Source organism: Schistocerca americana, chromosome 8 (assembly GCF_021461395.2).
Source record: "Schistocerca americana isolate TAMUIC-IGC-003095 chromosome 8, iqSchAmer2.1, whole genome shotgun sequence".
In the NCBI taxonomy this organism is placed as follows: Eukaryota; Metazoa; Arthropoda; class Insecta; order Orthoptera; family Acrididae; genus Schistocerca; species Schistocerca americana.
Window position 1 is genome coordinate 202,943,760 of NC_060126.1, and position 23,269 is coordinate 202,967,028.

The 23,269-nt window shown below is 40.7% G+C and overlaps 1 protein-coding gene across 1 annotated transcript in view; it reads left to right on the forward strand.

The window, feature by feature from the left end:
- Positions 1-23,269, forward strand: part of LOC124544661 (SH3 domain-containing protein Dlish) — a 70,652-nt gene that overhangs the window by 44,645 nt on the left and 2,738 nt on the right. Inside the window, exons 4-6 of the mRNA XM_047123279.1 lie at positions 17,349-17,485; positions 18,817-19,006; positions 19,240-19,376. Coding sequence (XP_046979235.1) covers positions 17,349-17,485; positions 18,817-19,006; positions 19,240-19,376 — 464 coding nt within the window. The remainder of the gene's footprint in view (positions 1-17,348; positions 17,486-18,816; positions 19,007-19,239; positions 19,377-23,269) is intronic.

Below are 23,269 nucleotides of genomic sequence, written 5' to 3' on the forward strand. Positions count from 1 at the left end.
ATCACCCTCTGAAGGGGGGCTCCCAGTTGCAAGTAGTGCAGCATTACGGATGCTGGCAGTCATGGGGGATTTTCTTGCAGTGAGCCAATCACTTCTCAGTCTAAGTCTGCTAAACATAAACAGAATGAGACTGAAGATTCGAAGAATCTCCCAGCTGTACCTCGGTTATCATGTACTGGAGGTGGTCAGTCCCTTGCTACAAAAAAATTCAAATGGTTCTGAGCACTATGGGACTTAACATCTGAGGTCATCAGTCCCCTAGAACTTAGAACTACTTAAACCTAACTAACCTAAGGACATCACACACATCCATGCCCGAGGCAGGATTCGAACCTGCGACTGTAGCGGTCGTGTGGTTCAAGACTGAAGCGCCTAGAACCTCTCGGCCACCATGGCCGCCCCCTTGCTACAGTTAATCTGCTTATTACTCAGAAAGGTGTTGATGCAGTTGCAGGACCTGTGAAATCCTGCTCTTGTTTATGTAATTGAACTTTGCTTCTGTAGACCAGTTGTGATTTTCAGGCCTAACAAGTCCTTACATGTTCGCTCCTCCATGGTTATCCTGTTTGTGTCGAGGCCTGTCGAACGTTGAATTCTTCGTGTCATGTAAGTTACACTCTGCTGCTTGATGGTCTCACCAAGGGAGGAACCCAAACTTACCCCTCTGGTCAGGGTGTCGCTGCAGTCCATCGGGTAATGAAAAAGGATGGTACCTACATGCACTCTTTTTCTCACATTTGATTGAGTAGTGCATCCATCAAAGATCAAAGCAGGCTATGAATTCATTGTGGTCCGACTGTATGTTCCAAAATCGATGCGTTGCTACCAGTGTCAACATTACAACCACACTTGCTGTCTTGTCGAAATATGGCCAAATGTGGTACTTGTGGTTCAGAGGGCGCTTGCGCCGATCTCCTGCTCCGCACTGTAGCAATTGCAATGCCGACTATGCAGCCTCATCCCAAGAATGTCCTGTGTATCTTGATGAGCAGGATGTCCAGGAGGTCCAGGTAAAGGAAAAAGTACCCTTCCCTTTCGCTCGTGAGTTGTTAGGTAGTCAAAAGCCCCACATTTTACCATCTGGCACTTGACAGTACCATTCTTGCGATGCCTCGCTCCACGATGGACATGGCTGCACAGACTTGTGACCTCAAATGCAGCACTGCAGTTGTAAATTTGCCCAGTATCATGATAACACCCAGTCTTTTTATCCTCCTCCTCCTCCTCCTCCAGCTGTGGAACAAGCCACCAAATCTTTGCCCTCAGTGGTGAAATCATGTGCTTCATAACCGCCAGGCCGGAAAGGACAAAAGGAACATTCCCGTGAAGACTTCTTATGTCCCTCCAGCCAACAAACATCTGAGTCTTCATCTGCTGACCACAAAGGCTCTAAGAAATCAAACAATGACAAATGGTCTTCTCCTTCCCTGACTTGGAGAGCCCATTCAACAGTGGCACTATGTGATTCCTTCACCACCAATTTGATTGTGCTCACTGCCTACCATTTTTCTTCCCTGGAATGCACAGGCCAACCCCAAAGAGAATGCCAACACCTCTTTAGGTCTCATGGAACAGGATCCTCCAGCCTCTACACCATGTAGCAGAGTGTCTTTGAAGGCTGGCACTTGGCAGCTGCAAAGGTGACAACCATTCATTTGTTCCCTCCTCTCCTATCCCCGTTATCACTCCTCCAACAAGGAGGAGCTCTTGGAGTTGCAGCCTCTGCTTGTTTTCTGCCTCCAAGGTACAAAATTGTGTCCTTGCAACTACTTTGACCTCTTGCATTTCCTTTTGGTTTGCATTGACCTTCCCCCTTGAGGATGGCATTCTAGCTGATGGAGGGGGAGGGGGGGGGGGGGAAGAGCTTCCGCTCATCCGAGATGATGTTCATAGCTAAAACCATCTCACTGAACACCAGCTGTAAGCTGTTGCAGTCCATATTATCCTTCTTTACGTCACATTTCTCTGCAATGTCTACATCCCTCTGTCATTCAGTGCAACCAGGGCAGTCTTTGTTCAGCTTATTAGTCAACTCTCTCATATCTTTTTGCTGCTCGGTGACTTTAATGCAGCCATCCCCTTTGGGGCTATTCCAGAATCTAAGAAGTGCTCTCTTGGCTGACCTTCTCAATCAAATCAACCTCATTTGTCTTAATATTGGAGCACCCACATTCGTTTCAGACTCCATGAATACCTGTTCCCAATTGGACCTTTCCTTTTGCACTGCCCAGCTTCCCGTCGTCTCAAGTAGTCAATTCTTTCTGACATGTTCTCGAGAGTCTGTTTACAGTGTGTGCTATTCGTTTGCTGACTTCTACTCCACCTACATGTAAACAAAGTTTGCAGATTTCTAAGACCGACTGGAGGCTTTACTCCACCCTGGCAACCTTTGACAAACAACATTTTCCCAGCTGTGATGACTGGGTACAGTACCTTGCAAACATTATACTTACTGCCGCAGAACATTCCATACCTTGCATTTCATCTGTACCACGCCATGTCCTGATCCATGGTGGAGTGAGGCGTGCCGCAAAGCTATTAGAGTGCATAGGCAGGCTCTGCTCATTTTTAACCATAATGCCATCGGATTCTTTGGGATAGCAAAAAGCTAGCAAGATTTCATTTACTAGTTTTTTTAACTGTTTCACTCCCTCTTCCATCAGAGGGCAACCTCTGTCAGCTCTCTGGGACCAAGGTCTGTTCCCCAATTTCTGGGCTGACTGGAACAGATGATTTCATTGTGGACTCTCTTGCTGTCTTGTAACACCTGAGGCCACTATTCTGCAGAGATTTCAAGTTGCACTCACTGTCATCCCACCTTCATCCCTAGGAAACAAGTGGAGGGTTCTCAGGCGATACTCTTCTCTTCTCAGAATCATAAGTGCTGCAATGCTGCCTTTACTATGAGAGAGCTAGATCATGCTCTCACTTCATCCTGATCATCTGTCCCAGGGCCAGATGATGTTCACACTCACATGTTGCAGCACCTTTCTCTTGCTGCAGGACTTTCTCCTTCATACGTTTAATTTCATTTGGACAGATGGCACATTTACCAGATGCTAGTGTGAAGCCAGTGTCATACCCATACCTAAGTGCGGTGTAGGACCAATACCTTCCTTCTAACTACTGCCCCATTTCTCTCACCACTCGCCAGCTGTCTTTGCAAGGTGATGGAAAGTATGATTCCTTGCTATAGTGGCTCGAATCTCGTATTCTACTAATCGCTGCAAAATGTGGATATTGAGAACACCGTTCTGTAGTTGACCATCTCATCACTTTGTCAACCCATGTCATGAACGGTTTTCTGCAGAAATAACACTGTTGCCATGTTTCTTGATTTAGAGAAAGCCTACAGTGCCTGGTGGAGGCACTAAAGGTATGTGTGGGTTCTTCCTTGTTGGGCACCTTTGTCCAGGAAAATGGTGTGCCTCAGGGTTCCGTCCTGAGTGTCATCCTATTTGCTACCACTATTAATCCTATAATGGCCTGTCTCCCGCCGGGCACCTCTGGCTTCCTTTTCATCAACAACTTTGTGATCTGTTGCAGATCTCCACGGACTTCTCCCCTTGAGTGGCATCATCAGTGATGTCTCGTTTTTCTTTATTCATGGGACATCAACAATGCCTTTCACTTTTCCATTGAGAAAACCATTTGTATGAATTTTTGTTGGCACAGTGGGTTTCTTCCACCATCTTTACATCTTCGAGCTTTTTGCTCTTTTGTTCACTGAAACTACAAAATTCCTGGAGCTCATGCTTGATAGAAAACTTTATTGGTTCTCTTAAATGTCGTACCTGCTCAAGTGCTGTACCCGGTCTCTCAGTATCCTACGTGTCCTGCACAGTACTTTCTGGGGAGTAGATTGGATCATTGTCATTTTGTTGTACTGCTCAGTTGTCCGTTTGACAATGGGTGTTTCATTTACCGTCTGTCCATCTTATGCCATCTTAGTACAATTCACCATTGTGAAATCCATTTGGCCTCTAGCGCCTGTTACAGTAGCCCGGTTGAGAGTCTCTATGCAGAAGCTGCCAACTTCTGCTGCCCTACTGGCATGATGTTCTCCTCAGCAGATACGCGTGCTGTTTGTCTGCCACACCTGGCCATCCATCCTATGCCTCTTTTTTCGAAAACTCCCTCGACCGCCAATATATGGTGGGTCCTTCTTCTCTGTTACTTCCTGGAGTTCGGTTTTGGTTCCTACTACGGCAGCTTATCTTCAAACTGCCTGCTACATTCCTGATGGGTGTGAATCCTTCACCACCTGGGCATTATGTGGTGACCCATTTTCATCTTGGACTTCATTAGCTTTCTGAGGAAACTACTCCAGATTCAATCTATTGCAATGTTTCTTGACCTTCGCATGCAAATTACCACTAGCACCTTCATTTACATTGATGGCTCTAAGACAGGCTGTGATGTCAGGTGTGCCTGTGTAATTGGCACCGACCATTGTCAGTATCGGGTTCCAAAACACTGCTCAATATTTACAGCAGAGCTCTTTGCTCTCTATCAGACCACCCAGTACTTCTGGCGACACAGGGTTTTTAAATGTGTCTTATGCTCAGATTGTCTCAGTGCCCTTCAGAGCTTGTGTGCTGTACACAGTTCATCCTTTAGTGCAATGTGTCTGAGAAAGCTTTCACTTGCTTACTGTTGAGGGACCAGCTGTGTTGTTCATGTGGGTTCCTGGTTATGTTGGTCTGACGGGAAATGAGACTGCTGATGCTGCTGTCAATGCTGCAGTCCTCATACCCCAGTCTGCTAGCCCTTCCATACCTTCAGATGATATCAATGCTGCTATCTGTCGGTAGGTGGTGTCACTTTGGCATCACCACTGGTCTTCCCTTCATGGGAACAAGCTCCAGGGAATTAAACCTCTCCCAGAGGCTTGTCCAACCTCTTCTCAGCCCACTTGCTAAGAGATCATTTTAACAGGTTGAGTATTGGTCATTATTGTATTAGCTATTGCAATTTAAGTGATGATCCCCCACCACTATGCGTTCGTTGTTGTCAGCCTATGATGATTTGCCATTTCCTCACCGAATGCCCTTTTTTAACCACTTACATTTTAATGTATATTTTCCGTCCAAGTTATTGGCCATGAACACCTTATGCACAGGCTGTCAACCATGTTTTACTTTCTATCCGTCGAAGCAGTATGATGGACATTTTAGGACGTCCACTGTCTCTACAGCGTATTTTGTGGCCCCCTTCTCCTAGAGGAAGCCCTCAATCTTAGCTCTCTTTCCTTCCATCGATTGGGCATACCATACAGTTGTTTTAAGTTCTTTTACTTCTTGATGATCTGATGTCATTACATGGGGACTGATGACCTCAGTTGTTTTTGTACCCTAACACACCAATTTCATATTGAAAAGTAGTGTTGCCAAAGCATCCACGCCAATCACTTTCGGTAGAGGAACTGTTCTCACAAAGCCTTTGCATGTAGCTCTCATAATATTCCACAAGTGTGACTGTGAACACCTTATCTACTTTCAACCCAGAGTTAAATGACAATTGTAATCTTGATATTTGTGCATCTAGTTTTATAAAGTGTGGCTTCTTTCATTTCTGTAAAAAATAAAAGGTGAAAATCTGTGGACCTGTGTTATTTGAACACTAATTTGTGTTAGTCACAGTTGGCATAATTTCCTCTAGCTCCATATTTATTTATTTTTTACAGCTGCAGTGTAACTTTGAGAATAACCAACTTCTGTTAATAACAAATATTTATTTACACATATAATTTTTTGTGACCTGGCAGCCTTGTCATTGTACTTCTTGTTGTCTTACTTAAAATTTAGTTTTTTATTTTGTACAAAGTGCAAATGGTAGATAGTGTAGAAGTTGGTTTGCAGTATGTAAAGTGACCAAGTCGACAAATGTAGATATGAATTCATATTACAGTACCAGCTGCGTAATTGGCCAAATGCTGCATAAATTGATATATCTTACATACAGAAACACTGGGTGGTTATAATTGAAATGTAGCTACTCATGGAGGTCTGTTGTAGATTGTAATTATCGTATGGCAGCAAAATTTGGTAAATATGGTATTGTGTTAATGTGGAATGGTTTACACTGGAAAAAATGTTAGTTCGAGTTGTGGCCACCAGGTGCGAATCTGGTGCTTACACTGTTTGTATGTTGGTATGACATGTACACTGGCATCTGACAAGCCATAACGTGAGTGAACAGTGTGGCTATCGAGCAGAGAGATCATGCGGTGTTAATGAAACTGTTTTTTGTGAATGGCAGCAATTACAGTGCTGCATTGACAGAGTATTGCCGACTGAAATGTCTTAGGAGAGATCCACTGTCTTTAAATGGTTCAAAAAAGATGACGATGAAATTTGAAAAGATGGGTGAACTTGGTGCAGCACCTGAAAGGGAAGGTGTCCTATCCTGGTGGAAGTTAGTTACCATGCAGCGTATACCCTGGGTAGTGATTCTGTTGTTACAGTGTCACGAGACTTGTCCATCCCTTGATCAACAGTACAGAAAGTTTTGTGGTCTGTTATGCACTGGTACCCATACAAGATCCAGATGATGAAACAACATTCTTGCTCTTTGGTTTCTGGCATGGATCGAAGATGAGAACATGTGGCCACGCAATATTCTATGGAGTGACAAGGCACAATTTTGCTGCAGGGTGCAGTGAGTACACAGAACTGCCAAATTTGGAATACGGTTAAACCATTTGTAGTGCACAAAGAGCCATTGCACTCGCCGTTCGTGACTGTGTGGTGTGGATTCACAAACACTTTTATTCTCGGTCTTTTTTTCGTTGAAGAGAGTACACCCAGAGGACTTGTCAGGTGCACCGTGATATTTGAATGTTATTGAGACTTGCTTGTACATTATATGATTCCTGCTTTGGACAAGCACAACTGTGTGGAAATAACTGTTTTCATGCAAGATAGGGCAACACTTAGTCGCTTACCCAGTGAAAGATCTGCATAATGCAACCTTCAACAAATGTGTTATCTCCAGAGGTTTTCCAGATGTGTGCCCTGTAAGATCACCTAATCTAAATCCATGTGAGCTTTAGCTCTGCGCCAGTTTACCATGTATGTGTACCATCTGTACGTGATCTGAAGGCCAGTCTACAGGAACACATTGCGCAGATTCTGCTGGAAGTGTTGATAATTTCATTTTTTGGATGCGGCATCGTATCAGTGTCTCCATGAACAAGTCATGTTAGTGGCAGTTAATGATACATGATTAATCAACGTTATGCCTTTGTCACTTGATTGAACTCCTCTGCCCACATCATGTTCCTAATCTATTACATATGGAAACATTTTCATAAGTCTTTCTTGCATTCACAGTGCCCGATTTCCATCTGGTGGCCAAAACTGGAACTAATTTGGTCCAGTGTGAGTCAGTTCTGCATTAATGCATTAGAATATGTGCAAAGTTTCGCTGCCATATGATAATTACAGCCCGCACTGGACATCTATAGTAGCTGCACTTCAGTTATAACCACCTGGTTGTAGAGGTAGTGATGATGCTGTGGATGGGTTTTCTTGAAACTTTTTTTAAAATAAGCACATAGTGATAACTGTACGACATAAGTGATGAGTCCAGCATTTTATGGCAACAAATACCAGGAAGGCAGGCTCAGACTGCTGATTGTGGTGCTGCCAGTGTTTTGGATGTGGGCAAGTGATATGTTGGTTTTAGTTAAGGGTCATTCCACGTCAAGTCGCGCAGGTCATGTCATCCATCATCTCAGATTTTCAGGAAACTTTGTGCATTTGCTTATACTTGTAACATAAGAACTTGTGCAAAATTTTGTTGCTCTCAGATTAAAATTTTTTTTTATATCTAATTTTAAATGTAGTGATATTCTGATAACTGGGCTCTGCAAGAATGTCGGTGCAAAATCGCACTTATCTACAAAAATGCCCATAACTAAGGTGTTTATGAAGCTTCTAATTCAGAATTTTTTTTCATAAGTTAAGAGAAGCAGAAACTTAAGACATATAATTATTTAAGCAGTAAAGCTACAACCAACAATACAAAAAAAAAACTAATATGTGTCACTTTACAATTTTTGGAAAAAGTGCAGACACATTGAAAAATGCTTACATCAATTTCTCCAACCTGGTTGGAACTTACAGTTGGTCTTAAATAATTCCCAAGTCAGTACACACTGTAATAAAATAAAATTATTATTTGCTTTCCTATGAATGGACACACAAATAAATCTGAAATCACAATATTTTGTGTTGTGATAAAAAAAATCTAATTAAGATCATCCATACCTGACACCAACTGCTTCATATTTTCACAAAACGTCTTCTACTTGTTACTTTCTGCATATCAGTAGTCAGTGCAGAATTTCTCCACATACTTTACAAACGTAAACGCCACAACTGAAGTTTGTCATTTGGATTGCATTACTTCAGACAAAAACAACAACAACAACAACAACAACAACAGAAAGTATCTTATTTTCAACACATCACTGTCATATTTCCCCAGATGTCACAGAATGGATGGATCTTTATTGGGGAAAAAAAAATTAATAACTATTCTTGACTTATGGGAATATAGAAAATGAATTTAAACTATCGAGGTCCAAACAATGATTTTTAAATATGTAAAACATTTTAAACAAAGATTCTGTAATTTACCAAATGAAAGCATTGGTAGGTTGATAGAAACAATAACACACACACACACACACACACACACACACAAATTTCAAGCTTTCGCAACCCATGGTTGCTTCATCAGGAAAGAGGGAAGGAGAGGGAAAGATGAAAGGATATGGGTTTTAAGGGAGAGGGTGAGAAGTCATTCCAATCCCAGGAGCGGAAAGAGTTACCTTAGGGGGAAAAGGACAGGTATACATGCACGCGCACACACACACACACACACACACACACACACACACACACCCATCTGCACATATACAGAGACAGGCAGACATGTGTAAAGACAAAGAGGTTGGGCAGAGATGTCAGTCGAAGCAGAAGTCCAGAGGCAAAGATGTTGTTGAATGACAAGTGATGTACAAGGGGCGGCAACTTGAAATCAGCGGAGATTGAGGCCTGGTGGGTAACGGGAAGAGAGGATATATTGAAGGGCAAGTTCCCATCTCGGAGTTCTGATAGGTTGGTGTCAGTGGGAAGTATCCAGATAACCCGGATGGTGTAACACTGTGCCAAGATGTGCTGGCCGTGCACCGAGGCATGTTTAGCCGCAGGGTGATCCTCATTACCAACAAACACTGTCTGCCTGTGTCCGTTCATGCGAATGGACAGTTTGTTGGTGGTCATTCCCACATAGAAGGCTTCACAGTGTAGGTGGGTCAGTTGGTAAATCACGTGGGTGCTTTCACACGTGGCTCTGCCTTTGATCGTGTACACCTTCCGGGTTACAGGACTGGAGTAGGTGGTGGTGGGAGGGTGCATGGGACAGGTTTTACACCGGGGGTGGTTACAAGGGTAGGAGCCAGAGGGTAGGGAAGGTGGTTTGGGGATTTCATAGGGATGAACCAAGAGGTTACAAAGGTTAGGTGGACGGCGGAAAGACACTCTTGGTGGAGTGGGGAGGATTTCATGAAGGATGGATCTCATTTCAGGGCAAGATTTGAGGAAGTTGTATCCCTGCTGAAGAGCCACATTCAGAGTCGATCCAGTCCCGGAAAGTATCCTGTCACAAGTGGGGCACTTTTGGGATGCTTCTGTGAGAGGTTCTGGGTTTGAGGGGATGAGGAAATGGCTCTGGTTATTTGCTTCTTTACAGGTCGTACAAAATAAAAAAAATAAAAAATGAAATAAAATATTGGTTATTGTATGTATATATGATAGTGATTGGTTGTAATTAATATTTGCTTGTCTGGAACATTGACGTTTAATTATTTGGTATCAGACGCTTGACAATGGCTTTTTCGTAAATGCAGTGATATTCGTGGTTGACTGTGAAATAAGACTCAAATAATAGGACTTCATATTTAAATCGTTTCCAAAGACTGCTGTGGTAGGTGCGGACTGAAAATCTCAAATTAGAATAATTTGCCAGCCATGTCAATACGTCGTACAAAGGTGACTGTCTACTAAACATAAAAAAGTTTACACAGTTAGTTAAATCAGATATATTCAACGAATAAGCCTACAGTTAAATAATTCAACTTACTTTCATAAATATAGAATCGTTACAGAGTCGAGTGTCTAGTGAGATTGCAACTCGCAGTGTTCTTGTATAACATCAAATATAGCGGTGTAACAGTTAATAAAATATACGTGGTTCCCGCCCCAGCTATTCTACATTGAACGCTGCCAAGATGCCATACAGAAGATATCGCCGCCGTGCAAGACAGACAATATATAAAACAATTGAAGATGTCGAAATGACAACATCTGCTGCTGACAAGAAGAAGAATACTATAAAATCTGTCGCTGCACATTCACTACTAGATCGACCCGCTGTCTTCTGTGGATGTAGACTGAACTTCAGTATTGATCTCAATGATACATTTTCTCATGGCAACGGCTGGCTAACTGTTGCAATTGTACGAGGTGGTACAGGTCTACCCAATGTATCTGGACTCGAAAGCTTCGTCGACCGTGACGTTATAGCCTACCGCACATACCACGTTGCATACCACTGTTGCAATTGTACGAGGTGGTACAGGTGTACCCAATGTATCTGGACTCGAAAGCTTCGTCGACCGTGACGTTATAGCCTACCGCACATACCACCTTTGTGAAAATGCAAATAAAGACTTTGGGAAATCATCATATATGTCACCCTCACCCTTTTCTTTGTATACACGTAATAAACGTAAAATATCTCTAAATGAAACTGTATTTATTTGGATTAAAGGTAAAGGAACATGTGAATATGTAAAATTTGTTGGCAATGGAGGGTGAAGCTTTGACAATGCCAGCCACTTGTGCTGGTGAAACGTCAGAAAAATCATTAGATGAACGTCGGCCGAAGAACCCGAGACAGAAGCCAATAGGCAGTTTGTCATAAAATAGTTTGTAGATTTCGGTAAAAAGGGGGAACGTGAATACAAAGTGAAACTACTTGCATAAACAAAAAGAGAAAGTAAGATGACAGAAAAGATTTCGAAATGCAACAGTGACAATAACAAACGTAATTGTTGGGTTCAAATTAATGATATGAATATAATAGAGGGAAACATTCCACGCGGGAAAAAATATATCTAAAAACACATATGCTGTAACTTACCAAACAAAAGCGTTGGTATGTTGATAGAGACGAAAAACACATGTACACACACACAAATTTCAGGCTTTCGCAACGCAAGATTGCTTCATCAGGAAAGAGGAAAGGAGAGGGAAAGACGAAAGGATACGGGTTTTAAGGGAGAGGGTAAACACACACGTGATGGATTGCACAGCTGCTTCTTGTCCAGTGGTAACTTTGAATTTCATTCTGAACTACAAATATGTAGTTTCCGGCAAAGTCTGTTTACAGAATTGCTTTTTCTGGGGTTAGATTTTTTTTTTTTTTTTTTTTTTTAATTTCTTCAATGATTTTGATTGACACTTGGATATAAATGAGTGTGGTTTAAGTGCCTGAAATTTTGTTCCCAACAAGTCTATGTTTTCACCAACAGTTGCTGACTGCTTTATCAATTCTGCCCAATGATCTGTCTTTATCCACTGGCTGAACTCAATTTCTTTGTCAACACCTTTGGAAGATAACTTCTGTTTAAATAATTCTGACAGTTTGTCACCACTGGGACAATTATCACAATGATTAAGCTTGCATTTGTAGTTTTCGTAGTCACATACAAGAAATTTTACAAGTTCCACATTCAGAAGCAGTTTTACATTTTGGTGGATCACACACACACACACACACACACACACACACACACACACACACACACACACACACAATGAATGAGTGCCGGCAGCACCAGCTAACATACACCACTTCGGTCTTAGCAAACAAAATTTAGAAAGACCAAAGTTAATGTTTGGATTCTCCCATTTAAAACAAGAGTACAGCTCTCTTAAGTTGCAAAGGATGAGTCTTTTTTTGCAGAGTGACATTTTAAGGGAGAGCAGCCCAACACCAAATCATGTAAAGTTTTATTTGCACCATCAATATTTTCACTTTTTAGTACTGATTCGTGAAATGTCACCTTCAGGTCATCTGCATCACTTTCATTTCTACCACTGATATCGGTTTTCTGTTCACAAATCTTACAACATGTTGCACACAGCTTTTGGCCAGTTTATACACAGATTCTTTTAGCACTTAATGTTTTAAACAAAGACAAGCAAACTGATCTCAAAGATTTTTTAACAGTTTGTCTGTACTTTTTGAAAATATCACAGCAAGTTTTTTGATGACTTTCAAAGCTTTTAAGTAGTAGTATCTGTGATGTACACATAAAGTAGCACTTTCTTGATCTTGTGGAAAGCTTATATTGGATCGCAGCAATATCAAATCTCGTTGGTCTTCACTCAGCTCTTCTATTTTTTTGAGTTTTTACTAAGGTATAGGTTGTCAAATAACATGGTGTTTTTAATAATTTTCCAACAGTGCATGAATTCTCATTTTCCATTGCAATTAACTGAGCACGGATTCATGTTTTAAAGTGGAATGATACGGCCGCACCACAAACAGATGTGACCTATCTCACAGAAAGACAAAGAGCAGCTGAGGCCAGATGGACTAATTGTTGCATGCCAGTTATTTTCAACAGTGAATTTCCATAATTGTTGCATTGTTTTCATGCCTATAAAGGTTTCAAACAAGCTACTGCTGTCTAAGAACACCTTTTTATTACTGTGAACATGTGATTGACTGAAAACACAAACCATATATATTGTAGGCTTTAAACAATTGCTGAAGAAGTCAAATGAAAGGAAATAAATTTTTGTACTTAAAGTTAACTTGGCTGCCTAGAATGAGTTATACTTAAATATGCTAATTTGACACCCTTGCATCTGAGGTAGTCACAGTGAGTGCATGAACTAACTTAAAATGATCACAGCAAAAAGTATTTTGATTTCAGATATGTGTGTCAATTTGCAGTAGATGTATTAATTTTTTATTTTATTAGGAAGCTTACAATCTAGGGGATTATTTAAGACCAAAATCAGGTTCCCAGCAGGTTGGAGAAATGTGATATAAGCATTTTCCCCCACCCTCATAATTTTTCTGAAATTGAAAATTGACACACATTAATATTTTTAAAACATTTTCTTTGTGACTTATCTGCTTCAATTACTGGATATCTGTTAACTATATGCCTTACTTCACATCTGAAAAAAATTCCAAATTTGAAGCTTAATAAACACCTGAGTTATGGGCATTTATGTAGATAAGTACCATTTTGCATTGACTTCCTGCAGAGTCCAGTTATCAGAATATCGTTACATTTAAAATTTCATATAAAATAAAGTTGTAGTCTGACACTGAAAAGGTTTTTCAGAAGTTCCCATGTTAAGTATAAGCAAATGTGCAAAGTTTTGTAAAAATCTGAGATAGAGGGTTACAAATACATGAATTATTGCATTTTTTGGCATGGAATGACCCTTAATTACATGAGTTAGTAACCCCCTTGGGAAGAAGTCCGAGAAAATTGTTGTGCTGTTTAGCACTTCAGAGGTGTCATACCTTCTGCTCAGAGTTGTGCAAAAAGTCAAACTAAATGAGGTGTTTTTGATATGAACTATCCACATAATACTGTCAGACATATAAGAAGTGATTAAAAAGTTTGCCTGAAGGCCATACAGTTCAGAATGGGTGTGCCAACTGCAGTGATGCAATAATATCACTGATGCACCAGTTGAAGATACCTGAATGGTAAAACACTGTGTCCTGCTGTGTGAAGTCTGTAACTTAGCGCTGCACATTCTCTTCTGACAGGAATTGTTGACACTTAAAACCCTTTTCAGGAGAATGAAGGCATAATAACCGGATAGGGAGAGATCAGGATTATAAGGCAGGTGCTCGAGTGTCTTAACTTGCTCATGACGGACGAGACGACCTCCCAAATGGAATCGTGACCAGCTTGGAAGTTGCCGCATCATCCCACAACAGTGATTTACGACAGACATTGTGCGCCATTCACATTCTCCATTTCACGATGGATGTCTACCGATATTTGTACTTCGGCAGCCAAGAAAAGAATAACAGCATGTTGGTATTTTATGGATGCATTGGTAACAATGTTGCCATAGTTCATGTTTCCACATTTACTGCATGCACGTCAGAAAGACATGAATATCACACAAATCCCTTGCCCATATTTTGGCACTTAACCAGCATTGGAGTCGTGCTACGTTGCATAAATGCTGCAAAAAATGCCATCAAATGGAAACTTTTTGATCACCTCTTATATATTGGTGGGGCTTGCTTTTTCATTGTGCTACATGAAATAACTGTAGGTCCTTTTGTTAGTTGTTAGTTCTTTGTGAAAAGGTATATAATTTGCATTGTATTAAAAGTTACGGCATGACGGAAAAATATACCACACCATGCTCTCAGTTACCTGCCCAGGAGTCTCAGAACTCCAATGTCTTATTATTACGTGGGTTTGTGTGTCCCAGTAAAAGCAGTTATGCTGCACTAGAAGAAAAAAGAATATTTGAGAATCAGCCTCTCCATTACGCGCAGGCTGCAATACCAACTGCAGTATGGACATTGTACAACAGTGTAAGGTTTCAGTTTCAGTTAGTGCATAGATCTATAAACAGATGCTACTGACATAGTAGTCTGAAGTGATAAGGACACAACAGTTTTCTCAGACTTATTTGTGAGGTTACTCTTAACTCATCTACTTTGGCTAAAACTGAATCTGACACAAGCAGAGGAACAGGCCACAATGTATGCAGCTATTAGATCCTGCCTCCCCAAATACTAATTTCTGTGCAATGTAGGACACAGTGCTTGTGATGTATATGAAACACACTACACTTGCTATAGTGGGATGCCAAAAATTTGCTCCTATTTTAGTAATAGTTAGCATCTATTTTTGGCAAAATAGTCAGTCAAAGCAATGGAAAAGGATGTGCTTTTGTTTTCAAGTCCTGGGTGGTAAGTGATAAGGAGAATACTGTTTAGTCACTGGCTCATAGGGGTGATGAATTCATTTGTAGTCTGGGAATAAATAGACAGACAAATCTGTTTTAGCACTGTGTAGGCAGGATATTGTCTGCCTGTATATGATCTTTAGCAAGATTACTTAAATTTTGGATAACTCTTGCTTTCCACAGTAAAAGAGGCACGCATGGGTCCAAGGCCGTAGCAGGACATATTGTGTAAAGGGCCTCTGATTAAAAGACCATGATTCACAATATGTTAAATTTATCATCCTTTCTGTCTTCTAATGCTCTACAACTCTTCTATTTGAGCAGTATTGAGCTATCTTCAAATAGATGTTATATCCTGTACTGTGTTGGATTTTCCAGTAATTGAAAACAACGAATGATAGGTGCGAGGCAGAAGTATGTGTCAGTTACCAGAACAGGAGAACCAGATCATGTTTGAAGTACAGTACGAAGAAAGGATCTAACATCCACCCTTGGTTTTACGACTTCACCTGGTTTGGAACCTTCCAAAAAGTTTTACTTAAAATAGGTTAATCTTTTAAATGGCCAGTTGAGAAGTCTATCAAGATGTTTGATTTTCATCATGTGTGCATAACTGTATATGCCTACATTTACTCAGTGCTGAATATGTGTACTAGACAGAGCCACAATAAATACATCATTGAATGTGTTAAACAGTGGAAAATCTAGGACGGAATAATGACAATATTGTGGAAAGGATTGATTGCTACTCGCTATATAGTGGAGATGTTGAGTCACTGACAGGCACAACAAAAAGAACGCTGAGCATGTAAGCTTTCTCCCAAAAGGCCTTCTTCTGAATTTGGCAACATAAACACACAAATTCATACAAACACAACTCGCACCCACATGACCACTGCCTCTGGTTGCCAAGGCCAGACTCCTAGCAACAGTGCATATTGGGAGAAGCACTCAGGAGTGGTGGTGGTAAGGAGGAGGTTGGTTGGGGAGGGAGATGGATAGCATGGTCAGGGTGCTGCTTTTGGTAGCATACAGGGATGAGATGGGCAGAGAGTAGGGCAGCTAGGTGCAGTCAAGAGGTTAGACGGCATGCAGAGGGCAGGCAGCAAGGGAGTACGGTAAAGGAGAGAGGTAAGAAGGCTGCATATGCATTGATGGAATAGGAGACTGTGTAATGCTGGAATGGAAAAGGGAAGGGAATTTGGTAGGTGGACAGTAGCTAACAAAAGTTGATGTCAGGAGAATTTGGGAATGGAGGATATATTGCAGAGAGAGATTCCATCTGTGCAATTCAGAAAAGCTGGTGTTGGTACAAAGGAGCCAGGCGGCACAGGCAGTCATGGAAATGAAGAACAATGTTCGGAAACATGCTCAGCAACTGGATGGTCCAGCTGTTTCTTGACCACAGTTTGCTGGTGGCCATTTATGTTGTCATGCCTATATAGAATGCAGCACAGTAGTTGCAGCTTAGCTTGTAGATCATATGACTGCTTCCATAGGTTGCCCTACCTTTGATGGGATATGTTATGCTTGTGACCGGACTGAAGTAGGTAGGTGGTGGTGATGGGAAGATGTGTGGGACAGGTATTGTATCTAGTTCTATTACAGGTATATGAGCCATGAGGCAAGGAGCTGGGAGCAGGGGTTGTTTAGGGATGGATGAAGATCTTGTGTAGGTTCAGTGGGCGGCGGAGTATCACAGTGGGAAGGATATTAGGTAGGACATTCCTCATTTCAAGTCATGACAAGAGATAGAATGCTGGTGGAGAACAAGAGTCACCCACTTGTTCTTTTCCCTTTTCCCACTCCAGCACTACAGTCTTCTATTCCACCAGTGCACTCATAGTGTTTTTACTTCCCTCCTTTCCTACAACCACCCCCTGCCTGCCCTCCATCTAATCTCCCAACTGTGCCTAGCTGCCCTAGCCTCTCCCCATTTTGCCCCCGTCCCCTCCCCCCTTCTTGCCCCAGCCTCTTCCTTACCCCCACGACCCAGGTTTCCTCTTCCATCATGTGCCGTAGCTCATAGTCCAGCAGTGGCAGCAATAGACAGTGGTCATCATGTGTTTGTGAGTTGCTGTTGCATGAATTTGTATGCGTATGTCCTTTCATTTTTAAAGAAGGCTTTTTGGCCAAAAGCTTATGTTTTTAGCATTCCCTTGTTGTGCCTGTCTGTGATGTAGTGTCACCACTATATGGTGTAGCAATCTATCCTTCTGTGGCCCCCCCCCCTCCCCCCAAATTGTCTTCTACCCTTATATGTCATGAAAGTTGGTCATGAGTTTCTGATGTGATGTACCATTATAGGTGCTGACATTTCAGACTGCGAGAGTTACGGGAACAAAAAAAATACAGGTGCTACACAGCAGCTTAATATAACAAGCTCTCAAGCTTCACTGCATAGTGTGTCTTCATCACAACCAGATGTGCATCCATTTTTTAAGGTATGTGTATTAACAATACTTCACAATTGAATTAGACAAACACATTTTTTACTTGCCAGTAATTGTAAAATATACATACAGAAGACACACACAAATTCTCAGTGTTGTTCTAAGGAGCTGTGATTTATCATTTGTTTTGGTATTTTCATCTTGTAGTCTGCTAAAATATCCAATAATAATGTGCATTGAAGGTATTCAGTGTTGTTCTTGAGACTCCCTGGCAGGTTGAAACTGTGAGCCAGACTGGAACTTGAATTTGGGATCTTTGCCTTTTGCAGACAGGTGCTCCAGAGCACTTACCTGCAACAGGCAAAGGTCTCAGGTTGGAGTCCCGGATCTGCCACACAGTTTTAGTGTGTCAGTAAGTTTCAAATCAGTGCGTGCTCTGCTGCAGAATGAAAATGTACTCAAGAATATTGTTATTGGCATCCCTGCTGCAGAAAATATCAACAGAATTGCACATGACTTACTAACCAAAGAAATGTACTTGCAGTGGACTGTAGTTAATAATTTACTTTACACTCCATATTAACCCTAAATATTCTGATTCACAGCTGAAACTATTACTTTCATTTGAAAACACGCATTTGATTGCAAGTTATAATGGTAGTGCAGTTTTAACTATAGCTTCTGCTGTTTATAATGGTATGGTATGTTTTATTTTTGATTAAGCCTTCACATCTTTTATGTAGTACTGTGTGAGTAGTTTTCTTAGTAATCAACCAAATCTCAAACAGAACTGGAAAACTACATCAATATTGAATGTTCAAAGTAAGTGAAAATAAATGAAATGGTTTGACTGTAAAATAACTTAAGTTGAAATGTGATTCTTTTAGGGAACAAAGTTTTATCGGTTAATGAAGTGGCCCTCTTAGAGAGGGAGAAAGAAAGAAAGAAAGAAAGAGACACGTAGGACATGCAACTTACTGCACAGCAAAGAAAACAGATAAAGCCCCCAGTTTTGGGACCTAGAGTTCCTTTCTCATGTAGGAAAGGACTTGGGGTATTCTGGAAGGTGGAGGAAGAGAATAGATATCCCAAGCTAATTGTGGCCCACCCTGTACAAGATTTTTTGATACCAGAAAAATTAGTAAGAATATGTAAGAGAGAGAGAGAGAGAGAGAGAGAGAGAGAGAGAGAGAGAGAGAGATTGGGGAAGGGGGTGGGGGGCGCACACACGCACATACACTTTCGAATGTGCATATGCACTTCCTTTCCTTAATGTTGTGTGCCTACTTGTTTATTACTACTGATATATTTTACATTTACTGTGGGTAAAATAAGTGTCTTAACTGTGCTAATGAGACTGTGTAATGAATATGTTCATGCAGGATCCATCTGGCAGATATATTGTGCTCTATACGTTCATAGCACGTGATGAAAATGATGTTAGTGTGGAACGTGGGGAATTCGTGACCGTTTTAAATCGAGAGGATCCTGATTGGTACTGGATAGTCCGGAGCGATGGACAGGAAGGTTTTGTGCCTAGTGGGTTTGTCTATCCAGCCCACATAGTACAAGGTGAGCTTTCTTTTAAAGGTATTCGTCAACATTCTGTTAGTAACATAAGCTCTTAATGTCAGTAGACTGTAATTTCTTGCATGTTTTGCCCCTCTGTTGCCATGCAGAACCATTTTTTACATGTCTCTTGTAACTTGTAACTGTTTTTAACTGCTCAGTTGAACTGAACCTAATTGTAAATGAAGACTGGTGCAATGTATAATAACTTGGTTGTTTTCCTACTCTTCTTACAGGGCATCTGAATCAGAGTAATAATCAAAATGTGAACAACAATTTTGCATCACAAAGCAACGCACATCTACTTGCATCGCAGTCAAATGATGACTTACGTTATCATGGGACCGAACTTGTAATGCTTTACGACTACAAGGTTAGTAGTAGCATGGAAAGTGCTGTAAGTGTGGAGAATGTGTGAATGGTTTAATTATATGCATATGTATATAATATTATGCTGAGTTGATAAACAGTTCACCTCACTGATTTTTCAATAGCTAAAAACTTTCTTAAATAAAAGATTCTTTTGGTTTTTAGTAAGTTGAATCTAATATGACAATGAAAAAGCTACATGACCCACCTATTTTCACAATAATTAAAAAATGCATTATATAGTGATTTCATAGATGTGTGTGTCTTACACTGTTTAGAATATTTCTTATGTGAATGGGTTAATAGGGCAAGGTATCAACATAGGTCCAGAATAAACTGGCCTGCAACAAGGTCTTTGAACCCTAGAGATCAGAATGTTTCATGTAAGAACCTGTCTGATTACGTGGTTGATTGGGTTTGCATATGATCAGCGTTGTTATATTTGCTAGCGAAATCCATAAATTCAGACTACCAGAGTGGAAATAAACGACTAACAGGAATAACAGGTAAGAAAGATTAAGTATTATCTTCTCAGTGTATCCAAGAAAATGAAATTTTGACAGAAAATTTCTGGCCAGATCGCTACACTAGTAAGGGCCAGTTGTACAGTCCCAGCCTAGTTCTGTTCTGGAAGCAGTGTGGAAAATGTGTTCTATGAACATTTAACCAAGCCTATCCGGAAGATAATCGCAGGATAGCGAAACTGATGATTCTGACAGGTTTAGTGAAGTTAACCGGCGAATAAGTTTTGTCAATGGCAGGAATAGTTACAGAATTAGTGATAAGATTGTTTGTTAGAATGAGGAAGGAGAAGAAACGGGGACATCACACAAATTATGAAAGAATATCACAATTCCAAATTTATATAAAATTTCGTACTACTACTTTTTCTATCTCTTGCTTGAGAAACTGGAGCGTATGAATGAAATGTGAAACTATTTTCTAACATCTAGCCTTTTGCTCGCAGTAGACCTAAAAGTCATTTGATATTGGTACTTTGTGAATTATATTCTGTCATGTTATAAAAATGACCTTTCATGTCAAAACAGTCTCGTTTATTTGGTGTGTGTTAAAATTGCTGCAAGGCCTATTTTGTTTTATCGAGCAGACAGTGACAAAATAGACGTAATCAGTTCGAGAAACCACGCCAGTCTTGGGTGCTAGTTGTATTAACAGCTTTTTCAGTATTAGACAACGACATTTTGATTTTCAATGTGGAAAACGTTTGACGAACTTTGATGTGGTAATAGATTCTTTCGCAGAAAGGGAAGCACACCGTGTAAAGCTGTAGCACGATTAGAGAGAAAAAAATGCTAGGAGCTAAGGATTGAAGAAATGTGTACTGTCTTGCCTGTCTTTTCTTTACTGGTTTTATGTACCCTACATTTAATTTTATGCAAGTTATTGTTCAAAATGTTCAAATGTGTGTGAAATCTTATGGGACTTAACTGCTAAGGTCATCAGTCCCTAAGCTTACACACCACTTAACCTAAATTATCCTAAGGACAAACACACACACCCATGCCCGATGGAGGACTCGAACCTCCGCCGGGACCAGCCACACAGTCCAGGACTGCAGCACCTTAGACTGCTCGGCTAATCCTGCGCGGCTGCAAGTTATTAGCTAATAGGCAATAAAGAGTGAAAATTTTCCGAAGAGCTCTTGTTCTCATGATTACAAGTAATCCCATCCAATATTAATTGCGAGCTGCTTCTGCTTCTTCTTCTTCTTCTTCTTCTCCTTCTTCTTCTTCTTCTTCTTCTTCTCTCTCTCTCTCTCTCTCTCTCTCTCTCTCTTTTTTTTTTTTTTTTTTTTTTTTTTTTTAGAGAGGGAGAGAGAGAGAGAGAGAGAGAGAGAGAGAGAGAGAGAGAGAGAGAGAGAGGGGGGGGGGGGTGCAGGATGTCACATGAGCCAAGTGGAAGCAGGAGAGGCACCACAGGACATTTTAATTTCCACTGTTCTGTATATAGTTTGATGGCATCCATTGCAAAATATACAAGTTTCAATTCCACGGAGCAAAATACAGTGGCGTGCGATTGAAGATTACTGTGTGAAGAGGTGTGGCACTGCACGTTGGCACACTTAAGATCAAATAACATGTCTTACATTTCCTCGAGCACATGTTTTATGTATCAGATTCTGCACAAAGATGTGCGCTATAAAATGAACATGTTTTGGAAAATCCGATTTAAAAAAAAATTACTACCTCAATCGCTTGGGGTGGGGTGGGGTGGTGGTGGGGTGGGGGGAGGGGGTGCTATCAAATATTGTCCCGGTTCGGAACTATCATAGATCCAGGGCTGATGCGCAGAGCAGTATGAGTTACAGTGGAGAAGTGGATAGTCTCCACGTGACCCGTGTTTGCATTATTTCGTGATCTTGCTGCTCCCTCTTCGTTAATGCTTTCATGTCAAATGAAAACAAAACTGATATCAGTGGCCGGAAGCTATCAAGTGAATTAAAATGCATTCACATAATTACAGAAGCCAAAAATTTGTTATTAGTTTCAGATTTTATTTTATTTCCACCTTTCTGACAGCCAAGCATTAATCCCCTTGCAGAACAATGAAGTTGTTTTTGTTGGTTTGCTAAAGAAATTTGGCTTTTATTAATCTTTTCCGCTGAGACAGACCATGTATTTGAAATGAGGTGTTTAATTCAAACTGTTCGCTGCATTTCAAGTGCACGTTTTCATATTCTAGCATGTGTGGCATTATGCCATAATAAAGAACCAAACATGAGATAACACAGTAGTGGTACTCCAAGAAAATTTACATCCCGAAAGCCACACTGAAAAGCTTATAATATCAGGCCGAAGACTTCTTCATTAGGAATCTGGACATATGAATGTGCACTTTTAGTATGCACTTTAAATGTGCACATTCTGATGCTCTTGGGGTATCCTCTAATGTCTTGTTTCTTTGATGACATAATGTAAAATGTTTTACAATTACGAACATATGAGCCTCTTACGTCATCATAGTTGCGCAAGTGCGGTGGCGCCTGCCATCTGGCGCTCTCTGGCAACTGCTGAAACGAACCTATTTGTAACAGGTCGCGGGAAAATATTACGAATGGTAATTTGAAAAGCGTTACTTTCAAAGTAAATTTCCTTTTACGTAAATTGAACTATATGCGAGAATGTACAATGAATTTCAAAAAATCAAACAGCGTTTGACTCTCGTTTGATGACGAGACATTTATGTCGTTATTAAAAATTTTACTAGCACATTTGTGCGATGTATCTTAAAGTGTAGCACGTGCAAAAAGATCAACGTTATATGTAGAAGCTTAGCTTCTCTTGCAGCTTATTAACCTTAGAGACCAAAATTATATGCGAAAGCTTTGCTTTTCTTGTAGTAACTGTATGTATACCAGTTTAAACCATTAACTTTTCTTGTTTGTGTGTTTGCGCTACTTAACAGTGATGTGGCTGATTGGCTGACTACATCACGTGTCCTATGTTCTGGATATCCGCTGTCATTGGCTGGCGAGATCACGTGACATGAGCTATGACTGGCTTACCTAAGCGCATCGCAATCTCGATTTCAATGCTTGGGAAAGTAACATGCGGTTTTTGGAGGAATTAGAATTTATGCTTTCGTAATACGAAAATATGCAGGGTACATGTTGCTTCTCATCGAAGATCTTTCCAAAACGTGTTTTTTTCCCTGAGTTATGTTTTCTAAAGTGCTGGGAAATTCTACGCCCGTGTATAAAACCATAACCATTCAAAAGATTGATAAGTTTTACAGTTCGGAGGGAAAATATACAGTCACTTAAGACGGAAAAGTGTGTTTTCACCCGGGAGAAAGTTTACTTTTAGTCTGGAAATACGGGATTTTTTTTTCATTGTCTGTGTTTACACCCTGTCTACCTTTTTGTGATATGTATTA